Raw genomic sequence first — 18,561 nt, 5'->3', positions numbered from 1 at the left:
ATGCATAAGATCCTGTGCCATATCTGTTTATCTTAATAAAAGACATCTAATTGTCACCATCTCCTGTGCTTACCTTTCACTTGAATGTTTTGTTCTTAATTAACATTTCATTCTTCTTTTGCTGCTATCAGGTTATACTCTTAGACCTTTTTGAATGGTGTACAATCATTTAAATTGTTAAAACTTTATCCCAGTGAAAGTACCTTCCTGGATAACCAATTTCATCTGCTTAAGTTTTGCACACTGACGTTTTGCCAAGGTAAAATTTTATAGCCCTTAGATCATTAAAAACCTACTTCTTCAACTACTAGCCTATTCCCTATAATGATATGCCTCATTTGGCTCTGTTGTTGAAAGAGGTTAGGGCTCTTGAACTGACCTCTTCAAGTACCTTCAGATGTGCATGCTTACAAAAGCTGCAGCACAACGCTGAAACGTTTTCCAGTCTGAATTTAGACTTTGAATATATGAGGAAACACATTTGTCACAACTAAAGGCCAGCAGAATTGTGCATGATCTGAAGACAGATTGGATGTTGGATAGTTGCCAGATGTATATATTTTTAAAATTAATGTTGGATGAAATCCATCCATAGTTCCTAGTTATAAGTTCCAAAACTTAATTTTCATGTACTTCCTACCGAAGTGAGCTAGTGATAATGGTTGGCAATTTTGAACTGTACCTTGAAGAATACAGGAGACAAATCTTGGAGAAGATGATATGCGGTGATATTTCAGATGGGCTGTTAATAAGTTGGTCCTGTTTACCCATCTTATCACTGTTTTCTTTAAAATCTGTAACAGTGTAATATTGGTTTTAGTCCATCCAAATCAAACCTGCAGAGCCTTATCTGAATCTCTGTGGATGCTCCTTCCCTACTTCATCCCGGAAGTCTCAGCTGCAGAAACAGTTCCTCCAACCCCCTCCCATTTCTGGCCACTGTGGATGTTGATCCAAGCCAGAGAAGAATCTAGGTCTCCATAAAATTCACCACTTCTTTGAAGTAAGCTCTATGGCTTCCCAAAGCTCAAATTAGCAGTATTCCTGGCATCTGTAATGCTAGTAAATTAGATGTCTCTCTAAGCTGACCATTCAGTGTTCAACATCAGCTTCCACTCTGTAATATCTAGAACTTCTTCCATATGTCCTGACATTCTTGCTATTTTCAGCCCAGAAAGAGACAGGATTTCCAATTAGAATTCAGCCACAACAACAAAACAAGGTTCAAGGAACCTCACATAATTTCAGTTTACTAATATAGGTGCAATTTACCCAAAAGAGTACCATTTCATAAATCGTATATAAGTAATTAATGCACGTTCATTTTTGTGCACCAAATTGTATCATAAATCAATGATTGTAATGAATGTATGTCATATCACCTATATCAGTCAATTACAAAGGAAGAAATATTTCTAACACATATACATCATCTCAGGTCAATGGAACCTCAGTGTATTACCAGTTCAATTAAATATAGTATTTCCTTGGGAACTATATAGACTACTTTTCTTAATTGTTATATATAACACACTGTGAAATATAATATCACAAGTAAATTTTCTGTGGTATGCTGGTCTATAAAATAAGGCCAAATGGCCAAGTACAATAGAAATTCTGAACTGATTAATTCATCTGGGAAAACTGGAGTATCCTAACATAAATTGAAATGTCTTTCTTCAGAAAATATAACACCACCAAAACAGTCTTCAAATTAATATAAATCCCACTCTTTTTATTGGTATATTGGCCAATGGTAGTTCTGCAATACCCAAGTTGTTTTTCCTGCACCATATAATTGGCTGCTGGTACAGAGGGGTTTGGCAAAGACATGTCAACGTGAGGCCGGGACATGTGCCTGTTGCCTCGATATAAAGGAAGGGGAAGAAAATACTGCCCTTTCCCTTGATTGAAAAATTGTCAGAGTTCCATAGCAACGTATCTTGTATTATTTATTTCTGAGCAAGCCATTTATTCAACTCCCTTGAGGATACATAGCATAGAAGGGAAGTTTATGACAGAGCTAGGGCAGCAGCTAATTAAATTTTAGTTATTTCATGTAACACTTGGGGAAGATGAAATGCACAGGGGCAGGAGCCTAATATTTGCTTTGCTGGCTTACTGAACCAATGCTATGGGTTAATTTACTATATCTGAGAATTTTACAGCATCAGCAACAGCCATAATTTCTAAATTTATCCCAGGAACATAGTAAAAGTAGCTCTGACTGTTATCCAAGAGCATGTTTAATTTTTGTTGCAGTTGTTATTGTTCAAATTGCTATATTTTAGGAATGAGATAAGCTCTGAGATAAATCTTTGGGATTTAATGAATTAATTCTACCAATCTGTTTCAGAAGCATGTACTATTATGTAGTGTACTCACGATCTGGTAGATAGTATGTTGGATGCGAATTTTATAGAAGAAGTTCAGGTCTCAGCTTAGTCATTACACTGGGTGAACGTGGATTTCGCTGTTCATTCTGAAGTACAGCCAGTGTGGTACAAAGACAGAAAGAGCTGAACTTGGATGGGAGAAGCTGGGGCAAATATTTGCAATGCCATGAAAGTTCATTGAGTTTGCATGACATGCTAAGCTACTCGCAAATAAGCTAAGTTGTGACAGTTGGTGTGACTGGCACACATATGGCTTCCAAGTCCAAACCATCCTATTGCTCTGTCAAAATTCCCTTTTACCTTAGGGCACCTGGAATTTTGACAGCTAGCTGTCAATGCTCCTTTTCTCCAGAAAAGGAGAGGCAGGGGGATACAATTTTGCACTTTCTTATGTACCTAGAATCTCAGGACTGTCGTCTATCTGACAGTTAGTAGGAAAAATAGAAGAAAAAGAATGTTGTTGCTAAAATGGTGTTAATAATATCAATCCCTTGGTGTAGACCAAGCTCACTTGCTTTTGCCAGCTGTCAATTAAAAAAATTGGGGGAAAAAAAGCAACTTAGCACACATTCTTTGTAAACACTTAAAAAAACCTCTGCCAGCTTGGACACTTTGAAGAGGCTGTCAGTAGGTATCCAAAATGCGATTACAAAAGCTGGGTTGGTTGTTGGTGTGACGTGCAAACATGCCCGCCATATCTTTGTATGGAAGTGGGCTGTTCACATTGATAAGATATTCTTGATTCATGGGCTTTCCTGTCTGCTTCTTATTCAGGTCTCAAACACTTTTCTTAGGTTTTATCATGACCTCACCACACTCTGCCATTTCGCATTTGTAAACAATGATGTTGCTGTTATACATTCCCCAGCAGTCCTGCAACGTCTGCACTTAATGATCCCTAATCATGTTGTTCACTATCGTCGGAAGTGACCCTACCAAAATATTTCTACTGTGCTACTTTTATCCTACTTTCACAAGAAATCAGCCACAAGCCTGATTTCAGCCACAAACACATACATTGTACTGAACTAAAACTTCCCTAATTGCATTCTATAATTTATATTAACTGCCAATACCAAAACGAACCCATAATCCATTACACATGCCCTCTCCAAACCTAGAGAAGTCAGAGCTCTGATACAGTAGTAGCTCTTGCTTTAATAGCACTGGCTAAAATTGCCGCAGTTTTCACAGGGACCTGCTTGTTTTAATCTGCAAGAAGGGAAGACACATAGACAGTATCTGGTCAAGCTGGAGCAGTTACCAGGAGGGGAGTAGTCACTGCATTTCTTAGGTCTGTGTAGAAAGTACAAAATAAAAATACACAAGCTACTGTTTCAATACTGCCAGCTCAGTGTGGGCCAAAGTGATTTTCCAAAGGAATTCTTTCTAAATTCTCCCTCAAGTGCAGATCATATTCAGTCTTGCATAAGTAAAAGCCCATCTGTGTTTTAACACTATTAAATTTTGCAAGTTAAGCTTCAATGTATCAAAAAGTCCTAGATGGAAAATAGCCATGGCACGGGAAGACTTGTCTTGCAATAGCCACATTATTCTATTGTTCAAGATAAGGGAAGCATTGTCTGATTAAGTCTTCCTTGGCAAATTGTAACATTAAGAAGTGCTGTGGTGATAAATCAGAAGACTGAAATTGTGAGATGATATGCTTCATTCAAGTACATTCACAAGAGTCCTGCAGAATCAAAGAATGTAACCCAATGGAAGTTAAGTACAATCAGTGCCGATTGTTAAGTGTCCTATTCCAGGCCTGTAGATCGATAGAAGGAAGATCAGTTTCCAGATGCAACAAGCCTTTGGAACAAAGCATAGAACAGAAGTCTTAAAAATTTAGATGGGCGTCTGTGTCTCTGGAATAGACATCCACCCAGATCTGTGCCCCACAAAGTAACTGTGCTAAAGGTTTGGCTATAAAACATCAAATGCTGAAAGTATAGAGTTGTTCTTTTTGTGTAGAAAAAGTATGCCAGAGTTTTAGAACTCTGAGATGCCTTTCCCCCCACTTATCTCTGATGGGCTCACCAAGACCCATTGGCTGAAAGAACACTCCAAGATGTCAAAGACTTTAACTTATTCTGTGGACCTTGTGTTTTCTCGAGAACACCATCACTTTAGCTTTCTTGTGATTCAGCTGGGTCTTCTGTATGGCAATATTCATAAAATTTATTTATTTATTTATTTATTTATTTATTTAATTTAAAACATTTCTATGCCACCCCCATCGCAACGAAGCCTCTGGGTGGCTCACAACAAAAACAAAAAATGCCCTCAGAAATCTTTTTAGGTCCACTTTCATTTGAGAGACTACAGCACCATCTTGTACACAAGGATGGAGACAGATTTTGTAGCCAATTTAGGGGCATGGAACGCTGGAGATGTTGAATTCTTGACAACAGCATTTATACGAAGATCAAACGGCAGGAGCCAGAATACAACCTTGTCTGACTCCCCTCAAGACTAGCACAGATCTTGTAAGTTGTCCATCTGTAGAAAATTGCACTTAAGTCAGCTGTTACTATAGAAACATATAAGAAAAAGAGGAGTCTTTTATTGATAGTTTGGGGGTTTAATTTATTCCAAAGTCATGTACAGGATATTGACTGAAATACTGCCTTCAGATCAATGAAGGTTCCCTGACATGTATATTTATTAAATGGGTTGGGACAAAGTGATGATCTACTGTGGATCTACCTTGTCCAGTCCCTTGTTCAAAATAGCTACATCAGTTATCCAATCAATTAATGTGTTCTACAGATGCCTTGCATATAATTTACTAATTATACATAGTGAACTAACTGGGTGACCATTCTACTTCCACAAGAACTTGGCCAGGATGCAACATCCACATTCTTCTATGTACATGCCAGCAAAGGCTCAATTTCCTCAACTTTCTGACGATCCATTGCTTGATATGAAGTGGTGGTGCATCTTTGTACTTCAGAGAATAAAAGGCAACATTGTAAATAACCTTTTTGAATTCATCTCTGAGTCTTAATAGCTCCTATTCCCCTTTCATATTTTTAATAATGGTGTGCCAAGCTCTGTCCTCTATTTTCAGGATGTTTTTCTCTCCTGACAAAATAGGCTTTTTTTCTTCTCCTTTTCAGAGAGGGGGAGAATTTTAAATTGTGTTCTTCTTTGTGAGGTTTTCCATATACCCTTTTAAGTTTAGGAGGTGGATGAAAGATCTTTTCTATCCCCACTTTTTTAAATTAAGAAAAAAGTATTTGCAGCAGCTTGGGATTCTGCAGCAAGGTTTCTCCAACACAGCAACATTTCTCAAAGTCCATGAGACTGCAGGACTTTCCTTATAGGCCTGGAGGAAGAGTACCTGGGCTGCAGAAGCTTCTTTGCAAAGCATCCTGGCTCCTTTTCTTCCTGGAACAATTGTACCAGTTCCATCAGGTTGGAGAAGGATCATTAGTGAACAGCAGGCTCCAAGCCTTGCACTCAGTTGTATTGAGATCTGGGCTTTGGCTGGACCATCCTACACATTTGGGAACTACTCCAGTGTTGCTTGGTTGTGTGTTTAGGATCACTGTCCTGTCAAAAGGTAAACCTCCAACCTAATCCCAGACTGAAACAAGTTTTTCTCTTAAGAGCCCTGCATTTAACTCCATCAGTCTTGCTCCCAACTGTGACCAGTTTCCCAGACCTTGCCAAGGAAAAGTATCCCCACAACATGATGCTGCCCCATCATACTTCACCATGGGGATAGTGGACTCAGCCCAGTGCGTACTGTTGTCTTTGGACCACACACAGCATTTTGCACCTGGGCCAAAACATTCGATTTTGGTCCTACCAGACCAGAGACACTTTTTCACATGCTTGCTGTGTCTCCCACATCCCTTTTTTCAAATTCCTAAGAGCCCTTGATATGGCTTTGTCTCAACAGTGTCTTTCTTTTAACTTCAGTTCCATAAAGCCCAATTTGTGGAGTGTCCAGGTGATAATCATCTCATGGAAGGTTTCTGCCATCCCAGTTGCAGATCTCTCCAGCTTCTATAGAGTTACCATTGGCCTCTTGTCTGCTTCTCTGGTTGATGTTCTCCTTTCCTGATCACTGAGTTTTGGTGAATGGCCATCTCTGGGCAGATTCATGGTTGAATTGTATGCTTCTCAACATGAATTATGGAAATTCTTTCCGTTTTGTAACTGTCCTCTGAGACATATTCACAATTCAGAAATTTCTTTTACTGTGTAACCCAACCCAGATTGATGTTTCTGCACAACTAAATCCTGGAGTTGTTCTGATATCTCCTTGTTTTTTGTGATGCTGTTTATTTAGGTATGCTCTCCAACAAGCTCTGGGCCTTCCAGAAACAGGTGTATTTAATCTGAGATCAAATTGCACTGGAAGCACACACAGGTAGACTTCAGTGTGTGACTTTTGGAGGCAGTGACTTGCATCAGTACTTATTTAGGCAAAGCATAGCAAAGGGAGTGTATAGTTATCAAGGCAGTTATTGCCAGTTTTTGTTTGCTTAGTGTCTGTGCCACAATAGCAGTACTCCCCGTTGCAGTGTCAAATGTCAAGTGCTAACAATGTCAGTAGCATCCATTTCAATTCAACAAACAGTGGAAAATCCAAAGGGCGTCCATTAATACTTTTACAGGGCCCCAGGCTGCTGCAAGGACGGGGTGCATTTTTAAAGTTAAAAAAAAAAAGTTAAGCCATCACCTACCCTTGAAAAAATACGCAGAAACTATGCTCTTCTTCCCAAGGAGAAACTTATCTGAAACCAATTTCTTTTCTGCCTTCTTCCTCACTTATGTGAGTTTTCCTTTTGTTCCCCTACCTTCCCATGAGCTGCTGAAGGTGGAAGAAGCAAAATATTCAGCACAACACTAATTTTTAATCAGTGGGTTAGAGGAAGGCTGGTTTTCATAGGAAGGTAGCAAGGCTTGTGGAACGCACGTGCTTATGCTGGGTAATTCAAACTCCTGCACTGGTTTCCAATGAAGAGTAAACCAGCTCTCAAAGTTCTGCCCTGTCTGGGCCGGGTCTGGGTCTTCCTGCATGGATGGAGCTTGAATCTGACTGTGGCTGAGACAATCTGACTTGAATCGTGACCACTGCTGGGTGGTGTAACTCTTGCAAGCACAAAAGAGTGGCGTTATGGCTTTCCTAGCCAATGCGCTTCAGCTTGGAAACAACCCTTAAGTTGCTGGAGACTCTTTCAGATGAAATCACACGTGCAGATATGAGGCTGGCTCGCACCACACAGCAGTGATTGCTGCCACCTTTTTGCATATCCACTCCCTGCTTGGACACAGCCATATAATGCTAATCTGATGGGCGTTGATTATGTGAAGGTTAACGCTAGAACAGACCATGGCTTATGCCACGGTTTCCATTATATGCAAAGTGATGGCTGTGGGTCTTTGTGGGTTACATTGTCCGTGATGAGCTGCACTGGGTTGTGCCAACTAGCTCACTACTTAAGGTGCTCAATCTGTATCTGGGCTGTCGCATTTCAGGCTGCAGATGTAGTGATGTCTAAAATAAACTAACTGAATATACCTCCATAAAACAACAATAACAACAACAGAACCCTTCCTGTGATAGAATAAATGCCAGGGAGAAGGATAGTGGCTACACTTCTTTCTGAAATACGGAACATGCAGCAGTTCACCTCAGATTTGGAAGGTTCAGGTACCAAAGCACCTCCTTTCTTAGACTTTTGCGGGGGCACAGAAGGTTGCAGGGCACATGTGCTGGAACTCTTGTGAGGGAATGGAAGCAAACACTCAACTCAGAGGTACAGAATGATTTAGTAAGCTCCCTGTCGGAAATCATACTTTCTTTAAATTTCCTGTCAAATTTTATAACCTGAAAATGGAACCATTCCGTAAAGGAGAAGGGGGACAGAGAATTCAGCCAAGTGTCGCACCTAGTTTTTCTAAGTACCTGGTCCTTATTTGTAAAGGAAGCGCATCATTCATGTAAGTTTTTGTCTGCAGATTCATTTAGAACTAACATGGATATGAATAAACATCAGCTGTTACACTGATTGAGTTCCAGTTAACAAAGATGCACACTGATTCCCGCTATTATTTCCTGCAAGACGACTCGGTGATCATATCGCATTGCTTCTGTAATCTGGACTGCTATTCTCGTGGATTTCATTTCTGTCTATTTATTAGGCTTCCCACCTCAAGGTCGTCTGCCAGCCCAAGTCCTATTCATGTCGCTGAAGCTTGTGCAAGCAGAGGGCTCTAGGGATCGGGCTCTAAGGAATGGGATGTCATGATTAAATCACAACTCATATAATTTACAGATTTTAGCTGACCTAGAAAACCATGCACTTTTTAAAGATGACTTGGAATGTCAGAAGCTGATTCTGGAAGCCATGAAATATCATCTTTTGCCAGAAAGACGAACTCTGATGCAAAGCCCAAGAACTAAGCCAAGAAAATCCACAGTCGGGACCTTGTATGCCGTAGGTGGAATGGACAACAACAAAGGTACCAGTTCATAGTTATGTTTTTAAAGACAGCCGACACAATATCAGTTTCTTTTCCTCTCGTGGATAGTAATATAATAGTATTCCCTTCTAACACCCTTGATCAGGAGGTGTCAAAGTGAAGGATACAATTGACAAGTTCTTTGACAAGCAGGGAATATGGCTCAGCTGGGCTAAATGAAGTAAACTGTGACCAGAATCAATCTGGCCAGGTTATTTGCAAGAGGGGAATGTGGCTTTGTGCAGGCAAACTTAGGATAGTGAACAATTGCACAGGATAGCCATTTTTTAAAAGTGTGAATTTCAAGGTTCCTCCACCGTTGCACAAATTACAGTTTGTGCAGATGGTGGATTTGTGTCTGGAGCAACACTTTTCTGGAATCTGAAAGCAATTCTGCTACTGCTCACTGCCATCCAGCAGCACAGAAATGCTTCAGTCCCATAAGGCTTGATGGAATCCCAGTGTGGTTTATCTTCTGGAGATCACCGGTGAAGTGCAAGGACAGCATCCACATGCAACACACAGGAAGACAGAAAGGGATGGCAGTGTCTTCCTCTGCACAGGATGCCTTGGCATGAGGACACTTGTGTGCAAAATCACAGATGCCGTAGGAAGTGGCAGAAACCAGGTGCTCGTTAGGTATGATTGAGTGAGGGAGGGACCTGTATCTGTCAGCCGAGCTTCCCACTTTCCTGTTGGTAGCTTCTGCAATTTCTGTGCCTGGAACTTCATGTGTTGCAACCTCTTTCAGACCTCCAGTGAAGGGAGTTGCACTGGAACTCTAGGTTTATTAATACATTTATTAATACATGTTAAAATAAACTTTCAGTTTGTTCTGCTTCACAGGCAAGAAAAATCACTGAGGACCTTGGACTAGCTTGGGCCATAGATGGCTCCCTGACGCAGATGGCTTTGCTCTCATCAGTGTAGCTTATATGTGCATGACAAGACCCTTCATGGAAATGGTGCACTTGCTTCTGTTGGCTGAGAGTGTGAGAGAAGGCTAGATACGAAGCCAGTGCATAGTTCCTCTATACTGCTCTGTGGCGAACACTGGACTTGCTTGGCTGCTCTGTGCATCCAGAGGTCTGTAGGAGGCTCAGCAGCAGAGGCAGAAGTGTCATTCTCATGGCATATTTTGAGGAATGTTCTCCTCCCTGAGAACCCAGTCCCTCTTGCTTCTCTGTGCAGCTGTCCTTGCAGCTTCAGCAGCTCCAAGGGCAATGGAGTAGGGTTCATTGTCGGGTGTTAATGCCTGGAGCCTTGAGACAGGCATCTGTGGGGATTCTGAGGACGCAAGTGCTATCTATTTCTCCTTCCTTTCCACTGTGGTCTTCTTGGCTGTCATCTGTTTACCACATTTCCTCCTTTACAGACTTTGCTCAAGTTTTTTACTCTTATCTAGTGAGAAGAGGCATGTCAGATTTGTTATATCTCAGAAATCCTTTCCTAGAGATAAAATGCTAAAAGTGAAACTAAAAATAAATAAAGTGCAGGACCTCTCCAGAGCTAGAGAAGTGCAGTGTGTCCACCACATTCCTCCAGATAGTCTGAAAATTATAAAAACATGAAATTAAAACTCTTTGCTCCCTGTGGTGAATATGGGTTTTCAAGGTGACCTTTGGCAATGAGGCATTTTCCCTTCTGCAGCAGTCCCCTGCAAGTCCTCTCTTAGTGAAAAGTCTTGAGATGAAATATGAAGGGGTGAATGTAGAGGCTTTGCTATGTTCTTATTTCATAAAGACTTAAAACTTTAACTTCTTTTTAAAAAGTTGTTGAAAGAACCAATGAAGAACAAAGTATCTAGAGGAAATCATACTGGGACCCTAAACTGGAAAATGATTGGAGAGGAAAATAAAACTTAAAGAGTATAAAAAGGTCCCAAGAAATAATTGAGGAGTTTTATAGTAAATGCAGAATACTGATTGATCTCCTATCAGGTGTTTTGTTGCTTTAAGAGAAGAAATACCAAGAGGGTAAGCTGGCTTGCAAAATAATAAAAAGCAATAATGTCAGAAGTACAGTGATTGATTTATTTATTTATTTATTTATTTAGAATGTTTATATGCCGTCCTATTGCAAAAGCCTCAGGACAGCTTACATAGATGAAATAACTATGAATATTACATAGATGAATAAATTACAGACCCACACTGGCTGCAGTTAAAAACATATAAGAGACAATATTGAAAGAGAGAGAGAATTCTGGAATCGAAGCTCTAGGTTATCCTAGCTTTTCAATGAATCATTGTCTTGAGGTGAACACTGGGAAAATAAAAATTTAAAATAACTCAGGCAAGATATTTACACACACACATACAAGCATGCACAGACACATGCGCACACTCCTCTTTAGACATGCAAGTCATGGGAAGAGATAAAAACTGATCTACTGAGACAATAATTTCTAATACTCTATTGCATAATCTAGTGATTAAATCGAAAAGTATCAAATAAATTAGATGTTGATAAATATATAAAATGCAGTCCCTGTGGATATCAGGAAAAGTTAGAAAAATGGCTCCTCATAAAGTTGGTAAAGATGTAAAGACCATCATACTTTTATGGCATTGAATGCAAAAGGGTTTCTGTTTAATCAAAGGAATATTCATCCCTAGTCAGTATACCTATGGATAAAGGGTATGGAGAGAAAAAGCAGAAAAAAATAGGCCTTACTAAGTTCCAGTGGAGGAGCTACTTACAGTGCAATCGACACATAGCTATTCAGAAATACGATGCACGGGCCTTATTCCCAGGCATGTATTTTAGGAATGCAGCCTGCAACTTTTGTATGCTCCATGAAGGTCTTACAAAATTTCAACAAAATAGTGGCAGAGGTAACCATTGAACTTTCAGAGTAAATAAGCTGAGCATATATGCACTGACAGAAATCTGGTGTTCCTATGATCCAAAAGGGTAGAAGAAAATCTTTGCTGTCCTTCATGAAGTATAACTCAAAGCAATGCTCTCTCTGGGACTCTTGTAGGATTAGCGCCCATGTGACATTTTAGCATTGTCTGGAGCACCATAAGATTTCCATGCATAAACCCCCAAGGTCAGAAGCTTCCATGTGTCTAAGGCAGAGGGCACTTCTCCATAGAAAATGCAGTAAGGTCTGCAAAGAAAGACTGAGGGTAAAAATGACTGAAAATTCAATCAGCAAACGCACGTACAAAGAAAGAGAGAGAAGGAAAGAAAGACCAGCGAAACTGGCTATGACAACTAGAAATAGCAGAAGTGACATGCGTTTCAATGGGACATAACTTGCTTTCTTCAAATCTTGCCCCCTGTTTTCTTTCTTACCATGGATTTCCGTGAAAGGGAAAATATCCCAACGCCATGGGGCCTTGCTGGAAATAGGGGATTCAGTGATTCCAAACTGTTCCTCCCTGCCTTTAGAACGCCGCTTCCTCGGGCCATCTGCTCGTTTCTACTGGTGGGAACACAGTCAGTGCTACCAGTAACTCCACAGGTGTACTTGCGGCTTCCTCATGAGAGCTTCCTCATGAGAGTTATTGTTGTAAGCCGTCCAGAGGCTTCGGAGAATGGGGCAGCATAGAAGCTTTCTAAATAAACGAATGAATGAATGAATTCCATCTCTACTGATAAAAAGGAGTCTCTTTGGTGTTTAGCAAATCTGTCATTTTAAGTGGATCAGGCCTTATCCATACACTATAAGAACTGCATTTCTTCTGATTTATTAATGCATATCGCAAACATGTCTAGGACAAACTATTGTCCAAGATGTACATAAAAATGAATCATGTTTAATGTTTAATGCGCTTCAATCTTTGCTAGGGTAATTCATTTTTCTAACATTCTGTGTTGTCATTCAAGCATGCTTCTTTTGCATTTGTTGATTAACCTTTTGAATGTAACAATTTTCTTTTCTTGATAGTGGGGATTAGTTCTTCCATGGTTTGGTTTAGTCTGGAATGGAAATTGCCAAACAACCATGTTTACAGCATTTTCTACGGAGACAACCTGACCACTGGGGGGAAAAATGTTAAGAATAGTTTTCAGATCATATGGTTAAATATAAAAGCCACAAGTGATATGGACAATTACGTACATCTGTTGGCTTCACAGGCATGGGCTTTGTGTGTCTCCATTTGTGTATGGAAAGGGTACTTCCACATGCCCAAACATTCTGGGGAGGGGAGCAGATATGTCTGTTTCTGAGCCACACCTACGTGAACTAGAGGGAAGGGGATTCTCAATCATTTCTATTCTCTATTTCTCCCAAAATAAAATTACAAATTGAAATCTAGAAATAAGCATGTCCCACCTAATCTCTCTTCTCGTCTTGGGGCATCTCTTAGGTCCAGTTCATATGGGCTAAACCATTTGGTTGGACCAGTTCCAAAGTATCATTCCTGTAGACAAAATAACATATGATGGGGTAGGAATTAGTTTACCAGTGATAATTCATGTGGATTCATGAATTAAAAAGGGATAGTCTTCACATCACTCACCCTCAGTGTGGTTCTTTAACATCAGGAGCAGGAAAACATTTCTGTTTATCAGGAACAAAGCCAGAAGTTCTTGGATTCCAGGCTTACCCGCTCCCTCCCTCTTTCTCTCCCTTCCACCATGTTTATTTTTATTTTGGACACCCACTCGCCCCTTGCATGAAACTTGGTGCTGCACTGTTCCATGGCCTATGCAATGTTTTCCATGCACCATCCTACCCCAAGATGATCAACAGACCATCAGGCATAACATGCATAAAGTTCCCCTCGTCTCTGTTCCTCTCCACTGCTCAGGGACACTGCAGGGGAAATTAGACTTTCACTGCTCCCTGCACTTTGAAACCACTTTCAAATGCCAAACAAGCCACTTTTAACACTTTGAAGCTTGCTGTGGCTTGTTTGGCATTTAAAAAATTCTTCAGACTGCAAAAACTGACTGGCCTCTCACACCTTTAGACACCACAGTGGTATTCTGGAGAGGCTACTAACAATATTCAACTAGTTTTACAAAGTTTTGATATAACTGTTAAAACAAAAACAGACAAAAAATGGTTGTCCCTGCACAACTGTGGACAAACTAAGGGGTTAAAAACATTTTGTTTGTTTGTTTAGTGTTTTTATATGCCATCCCAATACTAAAAGTCTCTGGATGGCTTACAAACATTTGGTTTTGGGGAGGAAATTGTGCAGATCTATGGAGTTAAAGTTTAGCTCCTAAGAAACCTATCTTAAAAGCAGAGGCATCCTCTTTGACAGATTGGTAGATCTGTCAAAGAGGAATTGCCCCCAGAAAACTAATCTCTGGAGTTTTCCATGTTCAGGAATGCTAGGATCTTGAGGACACTTGCAAAATGGTATGGACCTGAGATCCCGCCAGGAAGGACCCTCAAACACGGTTGGGAGCTAATCGTGACCTTCCCCACTTTCTATCTCCCCCTTTTTTTCAATGGCAATTCAGGTGGGGTTACAAAGCTTTTTTCCCCCCATAATGAATAGACCTGCATTAGCGGACTGAAGGATTAAAATGACAGTACCTGCAGGCTCGTTTGCATAGCCATTTTGTGTTGATGTTTCTCCTGATGGTCCATCCACTGGAGGGTTTGCATGAATGGACAAAGCAGGTGGGTCGCATAGGAAGGAGCTTCTGTGCTGCTGCACCAAGATAAGAACTAATGCACAGGATTCCTGAAAAGGAGAGGAAGGCAACTTGCAACCCTGGGTCTGTGCAGCCCCCAACCCAATTTCAGTCATTCAATCAGTTCAAAGCCACAGGGAGAGCCATCTTTCTTTTCAGGTAGGAAGGACAGATTTCCTGTGTGGGCTTGTGTCCTGTGCAGAAGAATCCATTGCCTATTCTGCTGTAAACACATGAATTGTTATTGTCTTTTCGGGGAAGAATCTAGTGTCTTCTTTCTTATCCAGCATGTTCAAGTAGCTTCTATTCCAAATAAGAACTGCCTTTCTGTATTAGACCAAAGGTCGATCATCTAGCTAGCAAACTTTCTCCAGTTGTGACAAATGGAAGCTTGCTAGCAAGGCATGAAAGCATTAGCTTTTCTGTCTGTCTTTGGTATCCAGTATTCAGAAATATTCTGCCTCTGAATATGGGCTATTGATTTATCCAGCATGACTGATGACTGCTGATCATTATTGATATGGATAACATTTCTAACATCCCACTTAAAAACATTGGTAGGGTAATCCAGTGTGCTTCTGTTGAGACAGAAGCCTTGGTGAATTTTGAGAGGGTTACTCCCAGATAACAGTGCGCAAAACTACAATCGTAAAGCAGCTCACCGTTATCCTAGTGCCATGTTTTGTGATCTGCTGACATAGTTATGATGCTGATCAAGCTAAAACATCAAGAACCATATTGAAGGTATTTTACTTAAGTGTGGGAGTATTCTATATATTTTTATCTTTCCATCATTTATAGATCTTGAAGTCACTCTCTGGTTTCTCTTATTCCTTGTCAAATGTCAAGACTGTTTGCTACAACTGTTAAACATTTAATAAGCTTTCAATGAAAAAACGGAGCAATACTAATTCCTTTGATAGGTATGATGTAAGAGACACCACTTTAATAGACAGAGCAGCGTGTGGATTTTGACTCTCCAATTGCTCTCTCGTGTATCATTTTATCCAGAACATGAAAAAGAGCCTAATTAGTTCGTTATAACTTCATATAATATCCATGCTTTTTTCTATGAAAGTTTATCACAGCAAGTTATCTTCATGCTAGTTTATAGTTCTAAAGAAAAGCTAATTAATTTAATGACACGTACATGAGGCTGCTCTGCTGGAGGTCTCAGTGTGGTCCAATATCAAAAACTACTTTCTACGAGGTCAAGAAGGTTCTGGATTTGCCAGTTGTAGTGCTAGTTGCTCAAAGCATGGGCGAAAATAACTAAAAGCAGAGAAAAGGTAGGATAAAAAGCATAAAAAATTAAATAAGCGAGGGAGTTCCAACCTCAGCATGTAGTTTAAACAGGAGTGCAGGCTGCCTTTCTAGGGCAAAGCAACAAAGATTTTATGCTTTTGTCATCCATTTTAACTGAATGTATAAAGGAGACATTCAGATTTTATAGAATGCATCTCACCATCTTCACACTGAGAGATGGGAGAAGGGTGTGGGGATTGTATTCCCTCCATCCCTGGATCAAATAATAATTATGAAAAAAAGACATTTTGCAAATGATGTGTGTGTCTGCACACACTCTGCTGGCCTACATTCCCAATTCAAATATACATGCAAATTTAGAAACATGCATATCACAATATGGATTTCTAGTGAATTCTTATGTGTTAGGATGGGTCTGTGGGTCTGATCTCTAGGGAAGTGAGCAGAGATAAACCACTGCTGTGTATTTCATATTAATTTAACTTAATTTGCTCCAGTGATATACAGAGACTAAGAAGAGACTGGAATTAGCAAGTCCAGTGGCAGTGGTCAGTATGGGGGTTGAGGTAGTCTTTGAGGTCCCAGGGTCTTAGAAGCACCCATCTGCCCTTGACCTGCCCTAGTTACCACACCCCATTGTCACCACCAGCATCCTCCTCTTCCTCCTCCTCCAACTCACCCTGTTGGCCAAGTGGGGGCCGTGGCTGAACTTGCAGGCATTGAAGAACACCATTTTATTTTACTTGAAGAACACCATTTTATTTTATTTTATTTTTTTATTTTATTTTATTTTATTTTATTTTATTTTCAGTTGCATTTTGAGTAGCAGGATCCAAAGCAGTCAGATGGCATCTTTGAAGAGAAATACAGCCACTTCGGCTGCAGGGTTGTAGTTAAGTAGCTTCAGTCTCTGGGTCTTCTACTTATCAACAGGTCAGTCCATAGTGTGGCACTCTTAGAAATTTAGTGAATACGCACAGGATTATGAAATTTACCTGCTCTACTTTTCAGTTTGTGATGTAAAGAAATCACTGCCTAGAGTTGCATCTAGAACCAGTCATACTTAGGTGGATGCAGTGGGATCAACAGCCTAACTCTTAACCTCAAATGATTTCAGTGGGTCTGCTCAAGTAGGGGGAAGTCTAAATCCAGCCCTATGTGTCCGATAGAGGAATGCCTTCAGGGTGAGTCTCTTTGCCATTATCCTGTTGTTGCAATAGGCTCTGTAAATCATTTTCTCCCTGAAGGTCTGTCTGCTGATTCAGCGCCTGCTGAGATTGCTGCTGACATATACCATTGACCATTTGTTCAGAATTTAGAGATGCTGCTTTGAGTAGGTGCAAACCGATGACCTTGGCCTAGTGAGCTGCAACAGCATGAGTTGAAATTAAAAGAAAAAAATCTATTGAGGTGGAACAAATGTGATTGAACTGGGTTATTGACACAGGTATCAAAGAGAATTTCTTCAGCAGAATGAAGGAATCTAAGCAGCAGAAAGAGGAGAGGTTGCTGCTTTGTTTTTCCATTCATTTGGAAAGGTCCCTCCACCAGAAGATATCCAATGTATGCAAATAGCTGTTCCTGGAAATAGTTTCAATTGTACATTGCATAGAACAAAACAATGTGGTTTATTCCACAGTAGCCATACGTAGTACTATGGACTAATTTTATTCTAGGTCCATAGACAGAAATAATGTCAAAGAGTCTGTCTGGCTGAGCAAAGTTAAGCCTGCACTGGAGGAGCTGGAACTCTCTTAAAGAGGAAAGTCTTGGATCCAGCATTGGCACTGGACATACGGGTGGCACTGAAGGCATGGGGAACTTATATATCCTCATCTGGACCAGGGTGCCATCCATGCTCCTGTAGTCTCTTCTCTGGATTACTGCGAGGCAAGATACACAGACCTGCCACCAAAGACTGCAGGTGGTCCTAAATAAACAGAAACTGAGTGGTGTAAACATACCATGCCAGTTGTTGGAGATCCCCACTTTCAGCCAGTGAGCAGAGAGCTGGTATTAACTGACACAGCCCTAAATAACTTGTAGCCAAGTTTCCCTGAGGATGGTCTCTTAGATGGTCTTCAGAAGTCCACCTCTAGGCACCTGGAGGTTACTGAACGAAATGGTTACTGAGATGAAGGCTGAAGTCTCTTTGGTTTTATCTTTAGATGAAATTTGCAGCATTTTCACCTAAGAGAAATGGCTATAATGTTTTGATTAAAATACGCTTTTCAGGAGCATCTGTGGGAAACAGTGATGAGCAGTGTTGAAAAGGTCAGATTCACAGGCTGAAAAGAGGTGTCCAATAAATAACGCCTATCAAATTTGAATTAATACTAAGCGGATATGTACACAAGCACTCTGAGCCCCAGTGGAAAGCAGCAGGCTCCAACTAACCTGTCACATTTCATTTGAAGCAAAACCTACCCCTCCATGTTCAACCTGTGCCTCTTTTCGCTTCCCATCACACTATGGCAGGAAAAGGCGAGGCATACGTATTTACAAAGACATATAAAAGCAGGTTAATGATCAGGGTAGACATCAACGTCTAAATATTTTCTGTACTCAGTGAGTAATTTATAGTGCAACACTAATTAACAATAAATGAAAATGCCCCAATTGTGTAGCTATTCTGTGTGCAAAATAGAATTTTAAAGGCAAAATGTGTTCCTCCACAGTGGTGTAGCCTGTAAAAATTTCAGCCAATGGAGAATGTATGTCACATTAATATACTTTACGGTACCAATAAACAACTGTACAAAAAGTGTACTACTTGCTTCATTCTAATTAGTGAATTAATTCATTT

General features: G+C 40.3%; 1 protein-coding gene across 2 annotated transcripts in view; it reads left to right on the top strand.

Moving 5' to 3' along the window:
• The window catches only part of KLHL1 (kelch like family member 1), a 144,709-nt gene that overhangs the window by 89,342 nt on the left and 36,806 nt on the right, over positions 1–18,561 (top strand). For both annotated transcript variants that reach the window (XM_044437804.1, XM_044437803.1), the window contains one exon: positions 8,696–8,882. In XM_044437804.1, coding sequence (XP_044293739.1) covers positions 8,696–8,882 — 187 coding nt within the window. The remainder of the gene's footprint in view (positions 1–8,695; positions 8,883–18,561) is intronic.

The sequence above is a fragment of the Varanus komodoensis genome, unplaced genomic scaffold (genome assembly GCF_004798865.1).
Source record: "Varanus komodoensis strain SLA01 unplaced genomic scaffold, ASM479886v1 scaffold31, whole genome shotgun sequence".
Lineage (NCBI taxonomy): Eukaryota > Metazoa > Chordata > Lepidosauria > Squamata > Varanidae > Varanus > Varanus komodoensis.
Note: the sequence above shows the minus strand (reverse complement) of the source record. Positions and strands in the feature narration are given on the sequence as shown.